The sequence below is a fragment of the Colletes latitarsis genome, chromosome 10 (genome assembly GCF_051014445.1).
Source record: "Colletes latitarsis isolate SP2378_abdomen chromosome 10, iyColLati1, whole genome shotgun sequence".
NCBI classification, from domain to species: Eukaryota; Metazoa; Arthropoda; class Insecta; order Hymenoptera; family Colletidae; genus Colletes; species Colletes latitarsis.
In genome coordinates this window covers 10,316,970-10,338,327 of record NC_135143.1, presented here as the reverse complement: position 1 = coordinate 10,338,327, position 21,358 = coordinate 10,316,970, and the positions used below count along the sequence as shown (strand labels likewise).

The window sequence follows — 21,358 nt, the reverse complement described above, 5'->3', positions numbered from 1 at the left end:
GTTTGTCTTCCGGGACAATGTGGAGCGCTGATAACGCATTCGAGTCCAGCGACTGGTGTCGGACCATTCTTAATCCCTGTTCCAGTCGTTTCCGATACATTCGGGGAATATGGAAAGCGCTGAACATTTTCGGGATCGTATTTCTTCCAACTTCCGTTTCCCGTTTAATATTAATTTTAATACTATAACTTACCAAAATCCATTAACAAATCTGAGAAAAATGTAATTTGATCACGTTTGCCACGATATAATTATGTGAATACATTTATAAATACCGTCTAATTGCAATGTAATTATATTTTTGAAAAGCTTGTAATAACTGTTTAATCATATGTACTCGCCGACAGAGGGCTACGCTCGACTTATACCTTCCTCGCAAGCACTCGACTTACCACTGAATGGTTGCCTTATTGATGGAGTTCTACAATGGCGGGGAGAAAACCGCCCCCTCTCTTTGTATAATAACTAAAATTAGCTTCTAAAAAGCATACATTGTTCACAGACTATAAAAATAGATTCCACAGAAGGAACAAGTATTCAATACTTGATTCGGTGATTGATCATAACCATTTTTAAGCCATTTTTAAACCTAAATGACGATTCTAAACAAGTGACTCGTAGCCTTAAACAGACACTCGTCCTTCCGAACTTGCTATTTCAATTCCCAAGGACCGTAAACAACAACCCTTAGAGACTCGGTCGGTCTCAGACAACAGAGGTACCACGAATTCGATCGATTCTCGAGGACGTCCGGCCGCACATGCACCGCCAACGAAAGGGGTTTCCTTTTCCGCTGTTTACATTATAGCCTATCCCAATCGATACACGTTTTCCCGTCTAAAAGGCAGGTGCCACGGACGAACAAGGGACCGGGTGGAAGGGGGGGGGGGGTGGAGGCGACGAACGGGGCTGGACGGGGGTGGAGCCGGCGTATTTGTTTAGAACAAAGGCTTCCCGGCACTGGCGGTATTAGTAGGTAGGTATTCTCGGCCAGTACTCCTTCTTTCTCTTTCCATGCTTTCGGAGGGGACCCACGACGACGACTACGACGTCAACGACGACGACGACGACGACGATGACGATGAGGACCGAGCTTAAAGCACAATGGCGCCTGCTTTTCAGTCCTTTCGCTGGCGAACAATGCCGTTTATTTAACATCGTTTAAAAGTACAAAGCCTGTTAATTAATGGACGGGGTCGAAGGAGAGAAACGAAGCCGGGAAAGAGGAACCAGAAGGGGGGCGGCGGAGAGGACAGCCATGGCGACGGAGCCATTGCTAGCGCGGCTCTTACCACACCACCGTCGCGCGCTATTGCTCCGGCATTGCTATTTCTGAAGGCAGCCGGCATTATTTAGTCCACTGCTGCCAACCCACCGGCTGCTTTCTTCCCTCGTTCCTCTTCTTTTTACTCGTCCTCATTGTCGCGGGGGAAAACTAGGCTACTACCGCCGCTACTACCCGGCCACTGTTTTACTCGTCTTCTCGTTCTTTTTCGCCCCTTCTGTCCCTCAGGTTGTTTGCATTTTTTCTTTCGCGTGTCTTCGTTGTCGGGGGGAACGCAACGCGCGAATATCCGGCCCCCCACCACCCCCACGCGTTTGCTCGAATGTTTTGACTCGTTTCGAGGGAAAGAACCACCCCTCGGTGGCTTTTTAAATCGTTAATTAAGGGAGAACCACCTAATGCGTAACGCTTCCCTAAGTCGTATCTCTTATATAAACATCTTGCATTAAATATCTAAGTGAAATAAAGTTGTAACTGTTACTTAAAATTTGTCGATGATTTCGACTTTTTTCTATTAATTTTGGGGAGGTAATTTTTATTTCAAAGAAATTTTAATTTCTGCTGGAGAGTTATGCACAATATTTTCGCTAACGTGGTTTCAGGATTTCCTTTAATGAAATACTATGGAGAATTTAATTATTGCAGACACATGTTGACCTGGCAGAGAGTCAAGGACATTTTATGGGAGCTGAGAAACCAGGGTTCCTGCCATTTATCCTCGCTTTCTTCCGGTCAACACGTGCTTTGCAAATGTTACGAAAATTTGGAAGTATTAGGTAATCTGACAGTGGGAACACGATTATATATTTCTAACTCAGTATATAAAACGAAATGTTTGAAATCTGTAAAACCTGGTGAACAAAATACTAACTCCAATGTATTAATCGAACGTCAGAAGCTTGAAAAGGGTCAATTTTTGGACTGAATCGCAGGACAAAGAACTAAAAGAAAAAAAATCTTCAAAGACAGAATTTTACATTAAGATCGTAAAAAATAAACATTGGCGAAAAGTTTATGGTAATCTGTGATAGATTTAAATTTGTAGGTATACTTATAATGTAATTTGCTTTCATATCTCGGTTTTGATCAAAATGCTTGCATTCTCTGTTTGTTCTAAAAAAGAGAAGTACACGCACGACACATTAAGTTAATGGTCAGTAGTTGAAAAGGGTTGACAGCTTCTGCGTTCGTTCTAATTTGTCTCCGAATAAGAATACGAAATATAATGGGCCAACTGACAGTGAGCAAAAAAGAACCGAGAGTCTACGTTACTTTCGTCTTGCTTTTCTCAAAGGCTTCCGTTCTGCTCGACTTTTCGGAATCGAGATTAAGGCTTTCGATAAACTAACGCTTTCTATCGGTCTACAATCGTAAGTACAAATTTTTATATCGTCGCGTAGAGAGAAAGGATCATTTTTACTACGTTTCTGAAGCACGTCGACGTCGATTAAAACCGATAATTTGCAATATATTATGTTAACAAATGGTTATGTAACACACCTTTAAGTTTTTTCCCCACTCTTATTAAGTTTTCATAGATAAATATAAGATCGAGTAGGTTATAAATATATCACATTTTCGATACGAACAATCGGCGATTTATATCGCTAGATATTGCTAATGCAACACGTATCTGTCTAAAACATTTAACAACACACCGAGACATGCAATTCGTTTGAATTGGAATGCATTGTACGCCACGAAAAAATTACTATGTTACAAGTATAATAACATGGTCTATTAATCTGCAATGTGCACAGCTCATTAATACAACCAACAGTCTTTCGCGTAGAATAATAGATCGTCAAGGCTGATAAGCAGGGCATTGTTTCTCGTCAACAACGCGAACCACGTGGATCTATCATCTAGATAACATTGCTCGAGACGCTAATTTATACCGTGCAACATTTCTGACGAGGCATAAATTATTTCGCGATCGAAGAAAGAGGAGAGCGATCTTCGACAAAGAGGAAAAACCATCGATGGTGTTTCATTGTTTGGCCGTTCGATTGCCCGTTTCCATTAATTGTTCGATATTAATTATAAGTTCAGACGCGTGCTTCTACACTTGTAACAAAGTTATCACGTTTTACGTATAAATCATTCTACGTTTTCCAGGAAACCAAATAACTTGTACGGTTGATTTATAGGGGGAATTTTGCTTTCTTTTCGAGTTACATCGAAAGGGTTAAACCGTGTCTGTTTTAAATTTTTGTTTTTAAATTTGAATGTATCGCAATACTGTTCTTTCCTATAAATTCATATGTAATAAACGAAGTAGAAGTTTACGAATATCGTAGTATGCCATCACCTTTTTATTACGGTTCCATCGAAAGCATTTTCCAGCCATTTTGGAAGAATTGCTTCTGATCCACTAAAAGAATTAAAGTGTGTCTTTCTCTAATAATTTTTCTATTAAAATTCCAATGGACCATAATACTTTCGTTTCGAATAGATCCATACCGTAATAAACGAAGCAGAAGTTTGCAAATGTCGTAGAACGCAACCTTTTATTAGGGTTCCATCGAAAGCATTTTCCAGCCATTTTAGAAGAATTGCTTCTGATGCACTAAGAGGGTTAAACCGTGTCTTTCTCTAATAATTTTTCTTTTGAAATTTGAATGGACCGTAATACTTTCGTTTCGTATAGATCCATAGCGTAATAAACGAAGCAGAAGTTTGCAAATGTCATAGAACGCAACCTTTTATTAGGGTTCCATCGAAAGCATTTTCCCGCCATTTTGGAAGAATTGCTTCTGATGCATTAAAAGGGTTAAACCGTGTCTTTCTCTAATAATTTTTCTTTTAAAATTCGAATAGACCGTAATACTTTCGTTTCGAATAGATCCATAGCGTAATAAACGAAGCAGAAGTTTGCAAATGTCGTAGAACGCAACCTTTTATTAGGGTTCCATCGAAAGCATTTTCCCGCCACTTTGGAAGGATTGCTGATGATGGTCCGCGATCTGCTTGAGGAGATCCATCGCGCAGGGGAGCTTTCCAGCCCGGAGAGCTTAAAGCTTGCTCGGGGACGATCATTTTTAATCACGCGAAGACAGAGAACGGGGACAGAGGGAGGGTGGAACCAGAGGGAGAGTGGCGGCGCGTATACCTGTGTGCAGGCGTTTTGTGTTCCCTCCTTTGTCGCAACGTCTCCCATTGTTCCCGCGATTCTATAGGATCGCAGTGTCGGGGCCCTCCGCGAATTGTTTTCTTCGCGAATCTTGCGCGGAAAGCGCCGTCCGCTCTCCTCTCTCGGTGTCCTAGACACCCGATTATGTCCACTTTCGTCGGGATTACGTGGCCCCCGGAAACCCCGTTCGTTCCCCCGCCGCGCCTTTGTTCGTTTCCGAACCGTTCCTCGGCGTTCAATTGAATTTTCGACAGGATGGGAAACTTTGTGTCGCGCGGTTGTATCGCCGGCGACGGAAACAATCGGAAGTTACGCGACGAGGCGGCAGTCGACCGTGAACGGAATTAACATGCGAACAGACGTCGCGACGCCCGAAGACGCGGAATTCAACGCTCTTCGCCTCTTCACGAAACGACGTTGCAAAATAATTTTTTTTTTTTTTTTTTTTTCAAGAAAAATTCGACGAGATATTGGGTCCTTTTATTATCGGTGTATTCCGTTTTGAGGTAGAATATGACAATTAAGATTGTATTTTATCAGATTCAGCCCATCGAGCTGGAATTAATAGAATTATTTCTATTCGTTGTGATCGAATATGGTATTTGAGCTTAGGTTGAATTATAATATAAAAGGCAAATAACAAAAAAAAAAACAAATAATGATATCACAGCTAGTATGAGAATACTACAGCTTTGTGTTATTATAAAATGAAAAACTAATATAATAAATAAAAGTAAGCATTCATTCTGGAATCCGCTTACTGTCTTTGTGTAAGATATTCTGTAAATTGCAGTGCAAGTAAAAGCGATGTGATCAAAAAACGATTTTGATCTTGACAATCAGGATCGCTTTGGTATTTGAAGATCAACGACGATCGTTTTAGATGGATGGTCGTATCTCGGCTATTTTCTGAAATTTTTTAATCGACGAGCCATCGAATTCCTCTCAAAAGATACATCTATAAACGAATAATTGCAACTATCGAGAGAACAATTTATTTTGCTTATACGGAAGGAAATTGAATTCTTATTTAATAGAATCGACGCCCATATAATTAGATAAAGCTTCGCGTTTTTCTTTTGCACCGGAAAATAGGGCGAGATTAATGGCCGACCCAATGCACGAAAATCCGTATCGCATTCTTTAACGGAAGAGGTTCGTAGCGCGACGTTATTCCGTTCGCCGGACTCAATTACTCAGAGCTCATCGCGAGGACAGCCAGACGAAACGACGATCCAGTCGTCCCCGCCATCGATCGCCGTAATTTCCCCCTCGTGTGCAACGTCCTTCCTTTTCCATTTTCTCGCCCATCGTCTAAAATACCCGGGCCTATTGTCGCGCCGGTAAAAACGCACGAGAACGCCACGCACTCTTACAATACGAAAGAACGCGTGCAAAAACGCACACACGTATGCGCGTTTATGCGCGTGGAGTCTCACCGACAAAACGAAGAAAGAGGGAGGCAACGAGGGGTGGGAAAGAAAGTCGACAAAGAGGAAAAGGTGGTGGATCCGGCGTATGTGGGTGTATTTCGTCGGCGCGTTTCGTGTACAAACACGAAAACAGGGACGCGGAGACACACGGCGCCCGGGTGGGAGGAGATAGAAAGGGAGGGAAGAGGAGACTTGAGAAGGTTGGAGCAAAGCTTTCATCGTAATGAAGTATTTCTGCCGGTTCCCGTAGCCTCTCTTCGTCCTCCCGAGTTCTTTCGCGTGCGTTAAAGAAACGACTTGTCGGTTTTGCGCGCTCATCGACGTTGAAGCGAATGGAGCACGAGGGAGGGACAGGGAGAGAGGACATTCATCCTCCCGCGCGCCGAAGGACAACCCCATTTAACCCTTCGAGGCGAGCACACGGAGCCAGTCGGGACTCCGAGCGTTTTCTACCCTCCTGGCGACTCGATTTCCCTTCTTCGCGCACCAACTTTCTCCGACTGGTTGAAAATTGCTTCGACGTTTTGCTGCTTATCTCGTTAAACCCCTCTATCCTTCGCCGGAGTGATAAATTTAGCACGATATACAGTGCAAATTATTCTATTATTTATTATACGGGTACAAATCCATTAGTGTACGAGAGAAAATATAATATCTTTAAATAAAAATAATATGCAGTATATGCAGCGATGCTTGGATAACTGCGAGCCATTTTCGATCGGATAAGTGAACGGTAATCATCCCCACTACTGAGAGAGGACTCCCTTCGACGCACGACGTTCAACGTTGAGTAGTGTAACCTACAATACAGGGTGTTCGGCCATCCCTGGGAAAAATTTTAATGAGGGATTCTAGAGGCCAAAATAAGACGAAAATCAAGAATACCAATTTGTTGATGGAGGCTTCGTTAAAAAATTATTAACAATTAAATTCAAAAATTTCAAATCATTCTAAAAAAATTATTTCCGATTGCAAGGGTCGATTATAATCATTTTTGATGAATAGATATACCCCCGAAATCCTACCCAGTTTCGAGAAAAAAATTCGAGAAAGTGTGAAAATTTTCGACAAAATTAAAAAATTCCAACTCGTCCTAAAAAAATTATTTTTGTTTGTAGGGACCAATTATAATCATTTTTGGTCAATAGACATACCCTCGAAATCCTAACCATTTTCGAGAAAAAAATTCCTTACAGAAAATATAATTTCAGGCTAAAAATGCTTCCCGTAAATTTCATGCGAATGTTTAAAACGTCATAACTTCTGAACGGATTGGACGATTTTAATGTTTAAAAAAGCAAACTACGCGTATTTTGGTAGAGAATATGTACAAATCGTAAAAATATTCGAAAAGTTGTTCCTTGACACCGTAATGTTAGAAAAACCCCATAAAAATGGTCCAATTTTCAAACGGCCACAACTCCTATAATAGTGAATATATTTCAATGAAACTTTTTTCCAAAGTAGAGCTCATGGGTACCTACAAAAAAGTATTAGACAACTTTTCTATAGGGCGTCAAACAAAATTACTAAAAATCAAAAACGAATTTTCAAGAAGAATCGACAGGGGGTAGGTGGACAAATTCTTCGACGAAATTGAAAAGTTTCAAATCGTTCTGGAAAAATTATTTTTAGTTGCAGGGGTCGATTACAATCATTTTTGGTGAATAGAGATACCCACGAATTCCTGCGCACTTTCGAGAAAAAAATTCCTAAACGAAAATACAATGTATGGTCAGAAATGTATCCCGGAAACTTCATGCAAATCTTTAAAACACCATAACTTCTGAACGGATTGGACGATTTTAATGTTCAAAAAGCCAAACGCCGCGTATTTTAGTGTAGAATATGTAGCAATTATAAAAATATTCGAAAGGTTGTTTCTTAACCCCGCAAAATGAGAAAAACCCCATAAAAATGGTCCAATTTTCAAACAGCCATAACTCCTACAATTGTGAATATATTTCAATGAAACTTTTTTCCAAAGTAGAGCTCATGGGTACCTACAAAAAAGTATTACACAACTTTTCTATAGGGCGTCAAACAAAATTACTAAAAATCAAAAACGAATTTTTAAGAAAAATCGACAGGGTAGGTGGACAAATTCTTCGACGAAAAAAAAAAATTTCAAATCGTTCTAGAAAAATTATTTTCGGTTGCGGGGGTCAATTATAATAATTTTTGGTGAATAGACATACTCCCGAAATCTTACCCACTTTCGAGAAAAAAATTCAGCATTGACGGAACTTTAAACGTTAATAACTTCTTAACGAAGCCACCATCAACAAATTGGTATTCTTGATTTTCGTCTTATTTTGGCCTCTAGAATCCCTCATTAAAATTTTTCCCAGGGGTGGCCGTACACACTGTATAATGCAAACATAAAACTTTTTCTATTTTTGTTTATTTTTTAAATGAAACTTTTACCAATGTATTTCTCAGAGTTTTCCAATTTGCTTTTAGAAAATACAACAACTTCGAACAAATTAACTCCTTGACGTACGATTTAATTTCAAATAATTCGTCGAACCTATACTATTTAATTTTGTTTAAATTTGTTCGTACAAGGAATGGCCACGAAAAAGAATAGATTTGTTTTATGAATACTTCGTAAATGTAAAAATGTGTTGATTTTAATACATAAGATTCGACGACGAGTAGCCTCACGATTGTGAAACTTGACATCGAGAACTTATAACTAGTCAGACTCGCCATTGTACGGCAAGAGGTTAATATCGTCATAAGTAATAAAACTTAAGGTGTAAATAATCTATATAAAAGGGAATTTCAAATTTTCTTATTTACTCGCCAGACAGCGTGACTCGTTTCGTAGGAAATGCAACCGACGAAACTGGAGTATCTTTCGCGTATCGTGGCTGCTCCAGAGGAAGGAGATTCGCTAGCCAAGCGAACGGAGAACATCGGACAGAGAGGATCGAAAAGTTTTCGAACAGAAACGCGCCACGTTCGCGCCGGTTGCAGGAACATCCAATAACCAGATTAGCTTCGACCGTTTCCCAATGGACCGCTTACTCGACCAACCGTCCCGACGCACCCTCAATCTCCCTTCCGGTATAGTTTTCACTCGGAGGAAGATCGTGAAACGTGTCGAACTGCCTGGCTGAAAGATAAACGCTGGACGGTCATCTCCTAATCGACGTCGTAAAATTGGCACTGGACACGCGGCTATCAATGACGTTTCACCGGCGACACGTCCACGCCAATGGCGATTCGCGCGTGCATCTTTCACGCGAAACGTTTCTCCATTGACAAGGAACGAGTTTGCTACCGATAGCTCGTTTCGCGTGTTATATATTGTATATAACTAATTATAAATATTTCACGGATTTAATTTCTCTACCCAAACACGCAAGAGGTTGAAAGAGGATCAATGGCGTGGACGGGCAAAATTTTATTCTATGTATGCATCTACTCGAAATAATTAAATTACGCGACTAATTTAACCTTTTCATTATTATCATTTTATTCTTTTTGTATTACGTAAAATTTAAAAATTTTTCAAATTATTAAAAAACAATTGAACGTTCGTGGTAATATTCCGTGTAGCTTATGTAGCAAGAGTGATACATTTCAGACTTCTATAAATTGTAAACGAGACTTTAGCATTAACAACTTTTCATTTTCACAACTTATCAACTTCATCGGCTGATATTCTATATAACTTTCGCTAATCCACTGTTCGATTGCTCGCATCAGAACTAGAATTCAACTTTAAGAAGCAGTTTGTATTCAGGATTAAACTGCATTCTTTCAAACTGATCTTCCCCCGTGTTTCGTAGGTAGCATTTGCAACAGAAGCTTTAACAATTCATAAATTTGTTACTTTATATTCCGAAAAGAAAGTATAATAGTCGAGCCTCGTGTAATAAGGGAACTCGCTAGCTTTTGCTACAAGTGAAATTTCTATTTAGAAGTCGTTTCGTGTCGGCCCGCGGGCGTTCGTTTGCACAGGCTCGACAAACACAATTTGCTTTTATATGATCAACTGCTCGGATGTATCGGTAAGAGCTGCAAGAGCACGTGACGACCAACGCGTGCACACGACTACACGTTCGGGTTAGTTGGACGACTGAAAAGTTTGCACTCTGTTGCAAAGTAAACTAAACGGTTGGTCAACTGCGGTGTCAGCCTTCGCGAAGTTGAACGAGTCTACACGGTAAACATTACAATTCCTCGCTACTGTACTTTTCACACTTTCCTTGGTTCTCGGCTAATCGATTAAAGTAATTTCGTGATCGATTTAATTCGAAAAACCGTTATCGGCGTTATCTCAATTCAAACCAACTTGCGACACGGTTTCGAACAGACGACGTTACCCGGGCAAAAGTGTGGGCTTCCGGTTAATGAGCACAGCAATTAATTCAGATTACGACCAACGAATTGTTTCAATTTCTCGCCCAAACAAACGTCGAGACACGGAAGTCGTTTAAAGAATTTTTGTTGATTGTATATTCAAGCTCTAACAATATGATATCCAGTTATGCGATCATAACTGTGTCTTCCTCCTCTACTAAGATCAACTAATACATTCATTAATGTTCTTCTTGTTTGACTCTTTAGCAAGTTTAAAATAATAATTCTTTAATATATATCAGTATAATTGTTTGAAAATTTATGTAATCCTCCACTACTTCATTGTTTTTTAAATGCTTTAAAGAAAAGATGATTTCCATTTACCAATTTAATAAGAATCGACATTAAGTAAAATAATACAGTTGAGATTGAGAGTCCACTTAGGGGTTAAAAAGAAAACGTTCTGAAATTATACAGGGTGTTCGGCTACCCCTAAGAAAATCAAGAATATCAATTTGTTGATGGAAGCTCCGTTAAAAAGTTATTAACGTTTAAAATTCCGCCCGTACTGATTTTTTTTCTCGAAAATGCGCAAGATTTCGGGGGTATATCTATTCACTAAAAATGATTATAATTGACCCCCGCAACTGAAAATAATTTTTTCAAAACGATTTGAAATTTTTTTATTCCGTCGAAAAATTTCACACCTTCTTGAATTTTTTTCTAGAAAGTGCGTAGGATTTCGGGGGTATGGGTAATGACCAAAAATGATTGTAATTAACCCCCGCAACCGAAAATAATTTTTCCAGAACGATTTGAAATTTTTGAATTTAATTGTTAATAACTTTTTATCGAAGCCTCCATCAACAAATTTGTATTCTTGATTTTCGTCTAATTTTGGCGTCTAGAATCCCCCATTAAAATTTTTCCCAAGGGTGGCCGTACACCCTGTATAAGAGGAAACTTTGTAGCAAGTACTAGAAACATAACAAATAACATACTCGCTAAAAAGCATCACATTTTTAACATTATAAATACTAGAAAGAAATATTAAAGTTTTACAATAGCAAACTTTGGATATAATATTATTTTAACTCGAAAACCCTAGGATACCAGTTTTCGAACAAATGGGGAGATTCATTCGTATTTTGGCGAGGATTTTCAGTGCAGATTATTATACGCAAATAATATCCTTGCGTTTCCTAAAATGTACCATTTCATTCTCCGAGGGGTTTCCGTGGGGCTTGATACAATCCCGAACGCCTCGCGATCAAATATCCTATTTCCACAACAATATATTACACCCTCGATTCGCCTCCCCCCGAACCTTCTGGAACGGAAGCTGGCTCGCGAGTTAACATTTTCCCCGGAAACCGCGAGGAGGCACGGAAGAAAGCGGACCACGACATTCCAGCGAACGAGTCGAGAGTGCTCGGCAGAGTACATCGGTTCCTCGAATCTTTTGTCGTCGTCGTGACGGTCGTTGGGGGGGTGTAGGGGGTGGGTTGGGAGGGCGGCGGAGGGCGGATCGCGCGGAAAAGGTAGCGACCGTGGCTGGAGGAGTGGTGGGTCGTTCAAGCGGAGAGGGACAGAGGGTTGCAGGATGAAATTTGCAAATGCTCCGACAAGCCAGCCATGAGAAGAAGAGAGAGAAAGAGAAAGATAGAGGGAGGGGAAAAAGAAAGAGATAGAGAGAACGAGAGAGAGTAGAGTTGTATATCAAGCAGAAATATACGCAGTGGCAGGGACATGGCGGTAAAAGAGCGACGAAAAAGTGTCGCTTCGACAAAGGGTGCAAGCCGGAGAAGAGAAAGGGGGCAGGAGGGTAGGTGGATGACGAGGTGGAGGAGGAGGAGGACCGGTGGGAGAAGCGAGAGGAGCGCCACGAGAGCGCAGGGGGTGGAATCCCGCGGCGGAGGGAGGTGGCTCGAGCGTGCGCGCATCATTTTTACCGAGGAGCAGGCACTTCCCTTATTCGTCGTCGCCGGGGGAACGAGAAACCGGGGGAAGAGAGAGGAGCCCAGGCGAGGAGGAAGAAAATGACGGATAAAGAAGCTTCGAGGGGAGCCGCGGGAACCGGGCTTTGTCGATTCCCGGGTATTTAACGGAAATACCAACCGGAATACCTTCGTCCCCCGTTCGTCTTTATCTCCTTTCTTCTCCCTCGGTACACTCGTCTGTATCGCGAGCAACGAATAATTCGAGCGCGTGTCGAGCGCCGCCGGACCGTCGAGCCACCGTCGGAGAGCAAAGCAAGGAACTTTGAAAGGGATGAATGATGCGACGAGAAGAAACCCAGGGCGCAAACTTCGATGTGTGTTCACCAACGAACGTGATCGCGGGCGAGCTGTCGTTGGATAGTCGAAAAAATCCGATTAATTTCGTGTGTTTCCCGAACCATCGTGTTTGTTTTCTTTCTTTCGATGTTCCCGAGTTGCACGAAGAAAGATTCTTTTTGCACCGTCTGGGAGAATTGACACTACTTGTCAATTTCAATTGAAGTAACTTTAAATTCGTGTGTAATTTAGTGAAGGGTTTTTTTTATTATGAACAGTATTTGGGAAACGTATGACGAAAGAAGATACGTGAGACAGCAGGAGGAAAAGAGGGCGTTTTATCCTGGGCCTGCTAGCCAAGAATGTATATATAGAAGTAGGTGACCGGTCGAGCACTTGCGAGAGAGCGTAGACCTCTGCTAGCAATTGTGGGAGGCGTCGCCACACACGTGTTTGTTATCCTAGTGCGCTTCGGGTTAATTTAATTTAAAGGTTTTGCTTGCTCTTTGAAAGATTGGACACTTATCTTTGACTATTATATTATTTATAGATTTTATAATAGTCAACGCTGTGCACACCAGAAAGTTATATTCTTAAAGGTAAAATTCTCCAGTGGACACCGGTCGTTAGGCACTACCAATTATATTTTCTCAACCGTGAGACGCATTTTGTCGGTAAATAGCTGTGCTCGATTTGTTAAGGATATTTTTGCTAGAATCGTTTTCTTACGCAGCATGATTTACGATTCCTACGTTCGAGACGTTTAGATTTTACAGAAGCAGACGTGGAAAGTCTCCGCATGAATAACAATCTGGTGTTTCTTGGTCGGTGCAATCATTTACAAGATCTTAACTGTTGATTTATGCAAATTAAGAAAACTAAACAGTTAGTTTATGAAATTACAGCCGTGACGCCCGTGACTAATTGAGTATACTGATGTCTAATGTTAGCAACTAAGTTCAGAGTGAATAGAAACACGAATAAAGCTGAACTCGTAGCAAACTGAACAAAGTTACGTTACGAATAGAAATGGAAATGCAAACGGAAGATAGTTGAATACCAAATGAAACACTCGACCATCTTCGACGATTCTTTTGTGATCTGGTGTAAGCGTTTCTTTGATCGAGGATGACTAAGTGATGACGGAAGTTATACAATGTTCAACAAATATAACTGTCTAACAAACGGATCGCTAAAGATATGTTAATGATTGTATTGCTATAACCGAGCGAACGTATCTGCTGCGACAGTAATTTCTAGTCAAAAACAATTTTTAAACAGTTACACAACCGTAAGGTGATTATCGTCCAAATACTGTTATCAATAGTGTAAATGAAAAACGTCATTTGATTCTTAAAATTTTCACCAGTTACCATAGAATAAAATTCCATATTTATTTGATTAAAAACTGGCATGCATTTTTCGAACGTAAGGAATTACATCATTATAAAATTAAAAAAAATCGAATTTCCTATTATTTACTAAATTGATATATAGTTTTGAAAATAATATCTCGTCTGGACGTAAAATTCCCACTGTCTCGTGAATCTAATTTACAATTTTAAACTCGTTTTTCTCAAAATGACAGCTTTAAGGATTTTAATCTGATCGACTTTCCTCAGAAAAAAATTGTGAGTCATTAATACCATTTTAAAAGGTACGTACTGTAATCCCTTAAGGGAGGGAACCACTGTGACGGATTGAAAAAATCAAAATTTTTTTTATCTCATTTCAATGTTGGGGTTTTAATAATTACCCCCTAAAATATTAAAGTGAAATTCGCAAAAGTGAGAAAGTTGCAGAAGATTTAGTAGATGTAGAAAGCTTGAAACTAACTGCTCTTTACTTCGGGACATTAATTTAGAACTCTTTTATTATTTGTACTGTGGTAAATGTTTCATACGAATGGAAAGTGTTTTGATCGAGATAACGATGTGAATTATGAGTATTTAGTTTAAAGCGATAAGTGGTATGAATGAAATGTACTCGTTTCTAACAAATTTTTTACCTCTCGCGCTGGTTCCTATTATGGCTACAATACTTAATATTTTCATACGAAATTTTTACAAGAAGTAGTTCAAGAAACGTACTTTCGATAACATCGAGTATTTATCAGAAAAAGTTTCACTGTTACCTCCAAAATAATTCTTGAAAAATTGCCTTTATTTTCAGTCGTCACAGTGATTTCTTCCCTTAAAGCGACAGTCAAAAATTTGTAAGAAAAGGGGACTCACCGAGCCTCTTGGAAATCTCGCTGTTGTGCATCTTGGGGTTCTCCTGCGCGATCTTCCGTCGCTGGAGCCGGGACCAAACCATAAAAGCGTTCATCGGCCTCTTGATGTGCTCCACCTGCGCCTTCTTCGTGGCCGGACCGAGAGGGCTGCCGAGGCCAACCCCCATGGGGCCGACACCCCCGCCACCAGGAGGCGAAGTGCCCGACATGCCCTGCATACCGCGCAGGGTCTCCGTGAAGGAGCCGTCGCACATGTTACCGCCGGCTCTGTAATTAAACGCACCCACCAATTAGTAACTCCGCGTTCGCGGGACACGCCTACGCGAAAACAGCAACCTCCGTAGTCCGAGTGACCGATGGAGAGGAGAGGAGAGAGATCCTCGAGGGCACAGAGTCCATTGTTTCGACACCGGCCACCACGTCGCGGACAAACCCTCTGATTTACGACCTCAGTGATGTTATCTAGGATATTTAGTCCGCGAGTGTGTCTTGGGAATTGTTGGGTTTTGAGATCACTGACCACGGGGATCGAGATTATTTGGCAACCGGGGGGTAGGTTTCAAATTAACCCTCTGTTTTACTGTGCAGTCTTCGGGACAAAAATGATAGAAATATGTTGTTAAGAAAAGGAAAACAAACCATAGTTTTGTCCATGATTGCATTCGTTTCTAAATAAATAAGGACGTCCTTGGTAGCAACTCGAAGAGCGTCTGAGGGTTAAGTTAACCAATTTCTTGAGAGAACGCTAGACGAGTAGGAGTGAAGTTTTGAAAGGATTTGGAATTACTGTCGTGTGTGTTCTATAATATACACATCGTAAATCACAAGATTTAACTCTACGAAAGAAATAAAAAATTAGAGAAGATTGATAATAGTTTAGAAATGATTTCAAAAACGTATTTCTTGTGACTATAGGAAAGAAGGAAGGTTAAGTCCTTTGGCTTATGACGCGTCTATGTTTGTGACAGGATCGAGTGGTTGTTTCAAAGATGGGTTTTGAAAGTATCCTCGACTGATTTGTCGAGTGAACGTTAGATAAGCGAAGAATCGAGTGTCATGAATGGAGAATTTTTCAATTCAAGTCAATGTTTTTACAGTATAAACAGCGCAGTCTGTTAGGTTTTGAAAATGCAGAAAGGGAGTCGAAGAAAAGACGCGTTTTCGTAGTTGTTTGGGAGAACGGAAGTAGTTCTAGAAACTAGGTGAATCGATTTCTTGAACGATCGCAATAGATCAAGTTTAATTGGCACGAATGAAACTTTGAGGGAATTTTGAAGTCAATTCCGTGTTTCCCCTCCGATATTCCAATCAGTCATCGTATCCGTCGAATATCGTGATCTAGGTTATTTAATGCAGGTTAATAACAGCTATTACCTATTACCATATAAAAGTTACTTGTTTTTTTTAAATAGAATAACATTCTCTACGTCTCCGTCCATCACAAAATCATTGCCACCATATTACATGCCCCTTAAAACTAAGCAAGTATTGTGTCAAACATTTTCTTCTGTTGTTAAAAACAAACGAGTTATTCAGGTGATCTGTTTCAAATGCCCCACTCTGTTTAAAGTAATCACATTAGTAGTTTATGGATAAATGTTTCCTTGCATATTAACAAGTCGAAAATTGTGAAGAAGTTGTCAGAACAAAGTCGATACCAATGAAGGAGAATTGAAAAAGTTTTCAAATTAACAGACTTATTATTTCTATAATTATACTCTCCGTTCGAATGCAACAAGTTACTGCAGAAACACACGATAAATTATGTAGAAAATTACAAAAGAAGCTTGTTTTTATTTATTAAATTTATAACTCGAGAAGGTGTATATTACTTTATATGTTACATTTATCGATACGTCGACTGCCAAGCCGATTTCATAAAACTTTTTCTAACCATTACATTGATACTTTCAACAGAATATTTTTATTTTTATTAATTCGACAACTAAAAACCATCAATCATCATATAACAACTGAAATATTAGTCTTCTTCATCCCCCATTTTCCTCTTTTGTAGAATAATATTTGAATTTAACTAGAATTTTAGAATAATATGAGCGATAAAATCGAAGAAGAATTGTATATTTCTAAGTAGCAATGAATATTGAAAAAGTGTGAGTTGACAAAAGTAAAATATTTTTACCATCAAAAGTACAAATCTAAAAACGTTGACGATCAGAGAAAGCAAAGAAATGAACATAAACTACAAGCCCTTAGTGGAATTTTGACCGATATGTACCAACCATAATTTCTTTTCCAAAAACTTACGATAACTGCATATTAAAATTGGTTCTTTTTGATTGCCTGTGTTTACAATTATAATAAATTCTGATCAATTGCTTTCATTTTAAAATAAAGTGTGTACCCTCCTGTGCAAGATTCATACAAAATGTAATCGTTGTAATATCATTATCTCCTAGAAGGAGAAATATGAACTGCAAAAACATTTCCAAGAAGAATAGAATCGTCGAGTTTCTCAGTACAAATTAACCAACCTATTTAAACAATTTCTAGACGAAGTTCCTCAAGAATTTACATACTTAATGACACCTAAAGTAAAATGATTGACGGTTATAAATTGAACATTTCGCGTGTAAATCGCCAAAAATAATAAGAAAACGTAATGTTTCAAGAAACGTAACTGGGATTCTTCGATACGAAAATGATAGTCGGTGACAATTCCCCAGAAATCTCCGATAGTATTCCTCCGCGTAATTAGCCGAATACCGAGAGCGTCTAACCACAAAATCCTCCGAGTAAATCTCGTCAAACGTTTCGCCTTGAAGCGACTTTTCGCCGTCCGTCTTGATTTCCATAAACCTGCGCGCTCCTCCGGTTCGGTGGCTTTTAATTGTGCACCACCGACACGCAGAAGAACCGAGCGAGGGCACTCGTGCAGCCACTCCTCACGGTCCCGGTAATTGCTTATTCGTTTGCTCTTTGATTCGCAAGCAAATTAATCTTATCCTTTCCTCGTATCAAAGCCATTAACCAATCTCAGCGCGTCGGCGGCGGCGGCTCTCTCTCCTCCGTCTTTTTACCCTAAATGTCACCCTTCGTTCTCGTGCTTCGCCCCGTCTCTCTTTCTCTCTCCTTTTCTCTCCGCTTCGTTTCCTCGAGTCTCTATCCCGGGTTTCTCCTCTCGAACTAATACAATTACGCGCGGATCTCCTTGAGCATTCATTAAGAAGAGAAAAAAAAACCTGTAGTGGTCGAGGGAGTTAACCCGGGGGCGGTAGTTACGATTTTGTAGGGTTAGAATCACCCCTCGGGCCACCCTCGAGTGTCATTCAGACCCGGATTAATAGATACGTTGGTTAGCGAGGACGATGGGGGCGCGTGAGGGGGTGGAAAACACCAGCGCGCGGTTGCTTACGAGAGAGACCCCAAGAGGGTGCTCGGGGGTGGGTTCAACGGAGAGGAGAGAAGATGCTGGAAGTAATGGCTGTTGACAACGAGCGACGGGGGATTAGGAAGTGCTAATTGAATGTTTAGACCCCGTCTCGAACGACGCGCACGCGCGGCAATTTATTTTACGCGGCTCTAGTCGGGAATTTCTATCGCTAAAGGATTCGAAAATGGGTACTCGAGAGCGAGGAAAGATCGACTTCCGCTCTAATCGAAATCACCGACGCTGAAATCGATGTGGAAGTTGCCGATGGGTGTACCCGAAAGGCACGAGTGACAAATTTAATTGCGAAAAGAAAATATTTCAACGTATTATTACTAAGGAAATAAAATAATGTTATTGGGGGGAACATTTTAAATTGAAATTATCGTTGAGTCCATTTGTTATACCCACGCTACGTTTGTAAACGATTGTTTTAACAGATAGTCGAGTTATGTGTAATATAATATAACGTAACATTTAACTAGAAATAATGATACGGAAAGATTTAACGTTTGATTTGGTCAAATACGTCGGAACGAATGTATTCGGTTACAAGGGTAAATAATGAAAATATTTAGAGAGCTAACTATGAAAAGTTTGACTCGTTGGCAGTTGAAACGTTGAACTTCTACCGTATAATGTGCCGAATAAAAACCCTGCAAAATTCGTTGAGGAAATTTTACGTAATTTTTCAACGAGATTGAATGCTTATTATTTACCTCGAGAATTAATAAAATAGCAGGCGCATAATTGAGAAATAATTCCTTTTCGTAAATTTTGTGAAACAAAGGATTAACGTTAAGTTGGAAATAGCGAACCATCGATTATATTGAATTCGGTAAAATTTGCGGCTTTGAATATTAATTGGATCGTAGACGTATAAACGATTGAGAAATAATTTCTTTTCGTGAGTATTACAACTGGAATAAAGTTGTGAAACGAAGAGTTATCGTCGGGTTGAAAATAATGAATCGTTATAGAATAGAAGACAATGTTAAATTTGGTACCATTGTTTACTTTGAATTTTAATTGAATTATAAACATCATAAACATAGATAACTAAGAAAGAATTTAATTTCATACGTTTTGAAACTAGAATAATGCGAGTGAAATGGAGTCAATGTTAGGTTAAAAATACGAAGCTATTGCTTTCCACAAAATTGGGGAAAACAATGTTGAATTTGGTACTATTTTGGATCGTACGATAGCAGTAATAAACAATGAATGATTTTCTTGATGCTTGGAAAATTTGGACCGTATGTGCCAAACAAAAAAGTTCTTCAAAGAGGAATCTAAACCATTTCTTGCCTCATTATCGAACAGGATCATGTAAACTAAAGTTGGAAACTTTAAATCGTGGAAAATTCGAATCCTAAATACGGTGAATTGCTGAAGGCATATTCTAAACGTTTGAAAATTTCTAAACATATACAGTGATCAAGATACATTTGCGGAGTAGCAAACACTACAAAATTTAATGGTATTCTTTAGAAAGAATAGAAGGAAACTATTAGAGTGATTACGCAAAGCTGTTTTTCTTTTCGATCGAGGAAGAAACGGAAGCATGGATCTCCAATTTTATATTCGTATATCAATTTCCGTGAGAATTCGAATTACTTGGCATTCCAAACATTCGTGTAAGAATATCGGAAACTCTGGTTCGATTTCGAGCAACAGGGTCACTGTTGGTGTTGATAAACACCTAACCAATCTTATCTACATTCTCAAGTGTCAATTGAATCATCGATATTCTGTGAATGGGCGCGTTCCAAGCGACGAAATACCGACGGTAATTCGAGAACTGATGCGAGAATTGCGTTATCGAAAGAAACATACATTCTTGATAACAGTTTAAACGGCTTATTTTACATCAAAGTGAAACACAGAAGAACAGTATTTGGACAAGTTTAAAATTCTTGAAACCTAAACTATTTGGATATTGTCCAAAAGTACCGTTAAAGGAGACTTCCTATTATTCGTTCTGTTATTGGTGGAATTCTTCAAAGAACGAAGAGTCATTGTATAATATAAACATAATAAAGCACTTTCATTAAATATCTTATATAGAATTTTATACTATAAGAAATTATTTCATGGTTGTTTGCACCTGCATTTATTAATTCGTTAATGTTCGGGGTAAACGATAAGTGCTGAATCTGGAGAACTATTGGATCCTCGTAGAACAACATCGCGTACAACAAAGGGTTAAATAACAATTAAGTTATTAAAATAGACTCTCCGACTATTTCGAACACTGTACATCTTGCACAGATTATTTTAACGAAAGATCGAATAGAATACAAACGGTACCTCAGAGAGAGACAAGTAGACGACGAACGTTTAATTCTCTACATCGATTCTTTCGAACAATTATAAATAATCTTTCATTCGTTCAAAGTACAATTGTACAATTTAGATTAAAAATATTACCGAACAAACGGTACATCGAAATTTGTTTATCTTTCATTCGTTATTCGAAACGAGCATACCAAGTCATCTTCTATCACAATCACAACACCGTTAACTCCAAACCCAAGAACACAATACCGTGACGCACGAACCGCCCAAATTTCCAAACGTATTTAAACAACATCGAGACACTAGAAATCGGAGCAAACATTGTCTACGCTCGAGAACTCACCTCATAAAGTGGCCGGCGGCCCGTTGGTGCAAGTCCAGCTCAATTTTGCAGCCGTGGTCGAGACTCTCGTCTCACCTGGTCGTCTCGAATAACGCCGATGGGAGATTCTCGAAGGACCAACGCGCGGCCCGAACGTATCGCGTAAACGTAAAAACCAACAACAACAGCGGGGGAGGTCACTGCACTGTCATATCAGGCTATCCACTCGAGTCTCGATCACTGTTTTCCACGGTTTCACTGGTCGTAGGGCTTCTTTCTCCGTCGCTGTCGATCAGGCGTCCGCGTCGCGACACCTGTCTGCCCGGTTGATCGACGGCATCTCCGTCGGTTTGCCAAAGATTAATTGTCAGTGACGGGGGCGGCGGTGAACTCGCATGGAAACCGGACTCTCGAAGGAACACGAGGACGAACGCGACGTGCACGACGACGTTCAATGCGCCACCGCGGACGATAGTTTTGGGAGTGTGCACGCACGACCCGACGCCCGAACCCGATCCACGGCGCGCAGAACACAGTCCTACCCCCACCCCTGCGCCGCGAGCGGGAAAAGAGTGCGCGACCCAATGGCAGAGCCCGGTGGGCGGTGGCCACCAGGTAAACGCGGTATCGCTCGGCTCTCCCATTGGTCCGCGACCCGAGGCCGTCGATAACG

General features: G+C 40.1%; 1 protein-coding gene across 1 annotated transcript in view; it reads right to left on the bottom strand.

Moving 5' to 3' along the window:
• Positions 1 to 21,157, bottom strand: part of LOC143346388 (uncharacterized) — a 48,319-nt gene extending 27,162 nt beyond the window's left edge. The window contains exons 1-2 of the mRNA XM_076774443.1: positions 20,707 to 21,157; positions 14,676 to 14,941 (exon numbers count right to left, since the gene is read on the bottom strand). Of these exons, the coding sequence (XP_076630558.1) occupies positions 14,676 to 14,941; positions 20,707 to 20,711 (271 nt within the window). The 5' untranslated portion in view covers positions 20,712 to 21,157. The remainder of the gene's footprint in view (positions 1 to 14,675; positions 14,942 to 20,706) is intronic.
• Between the last annotated feature and the right edge of the window lie 201 nt (positions 21,158 to 21,358).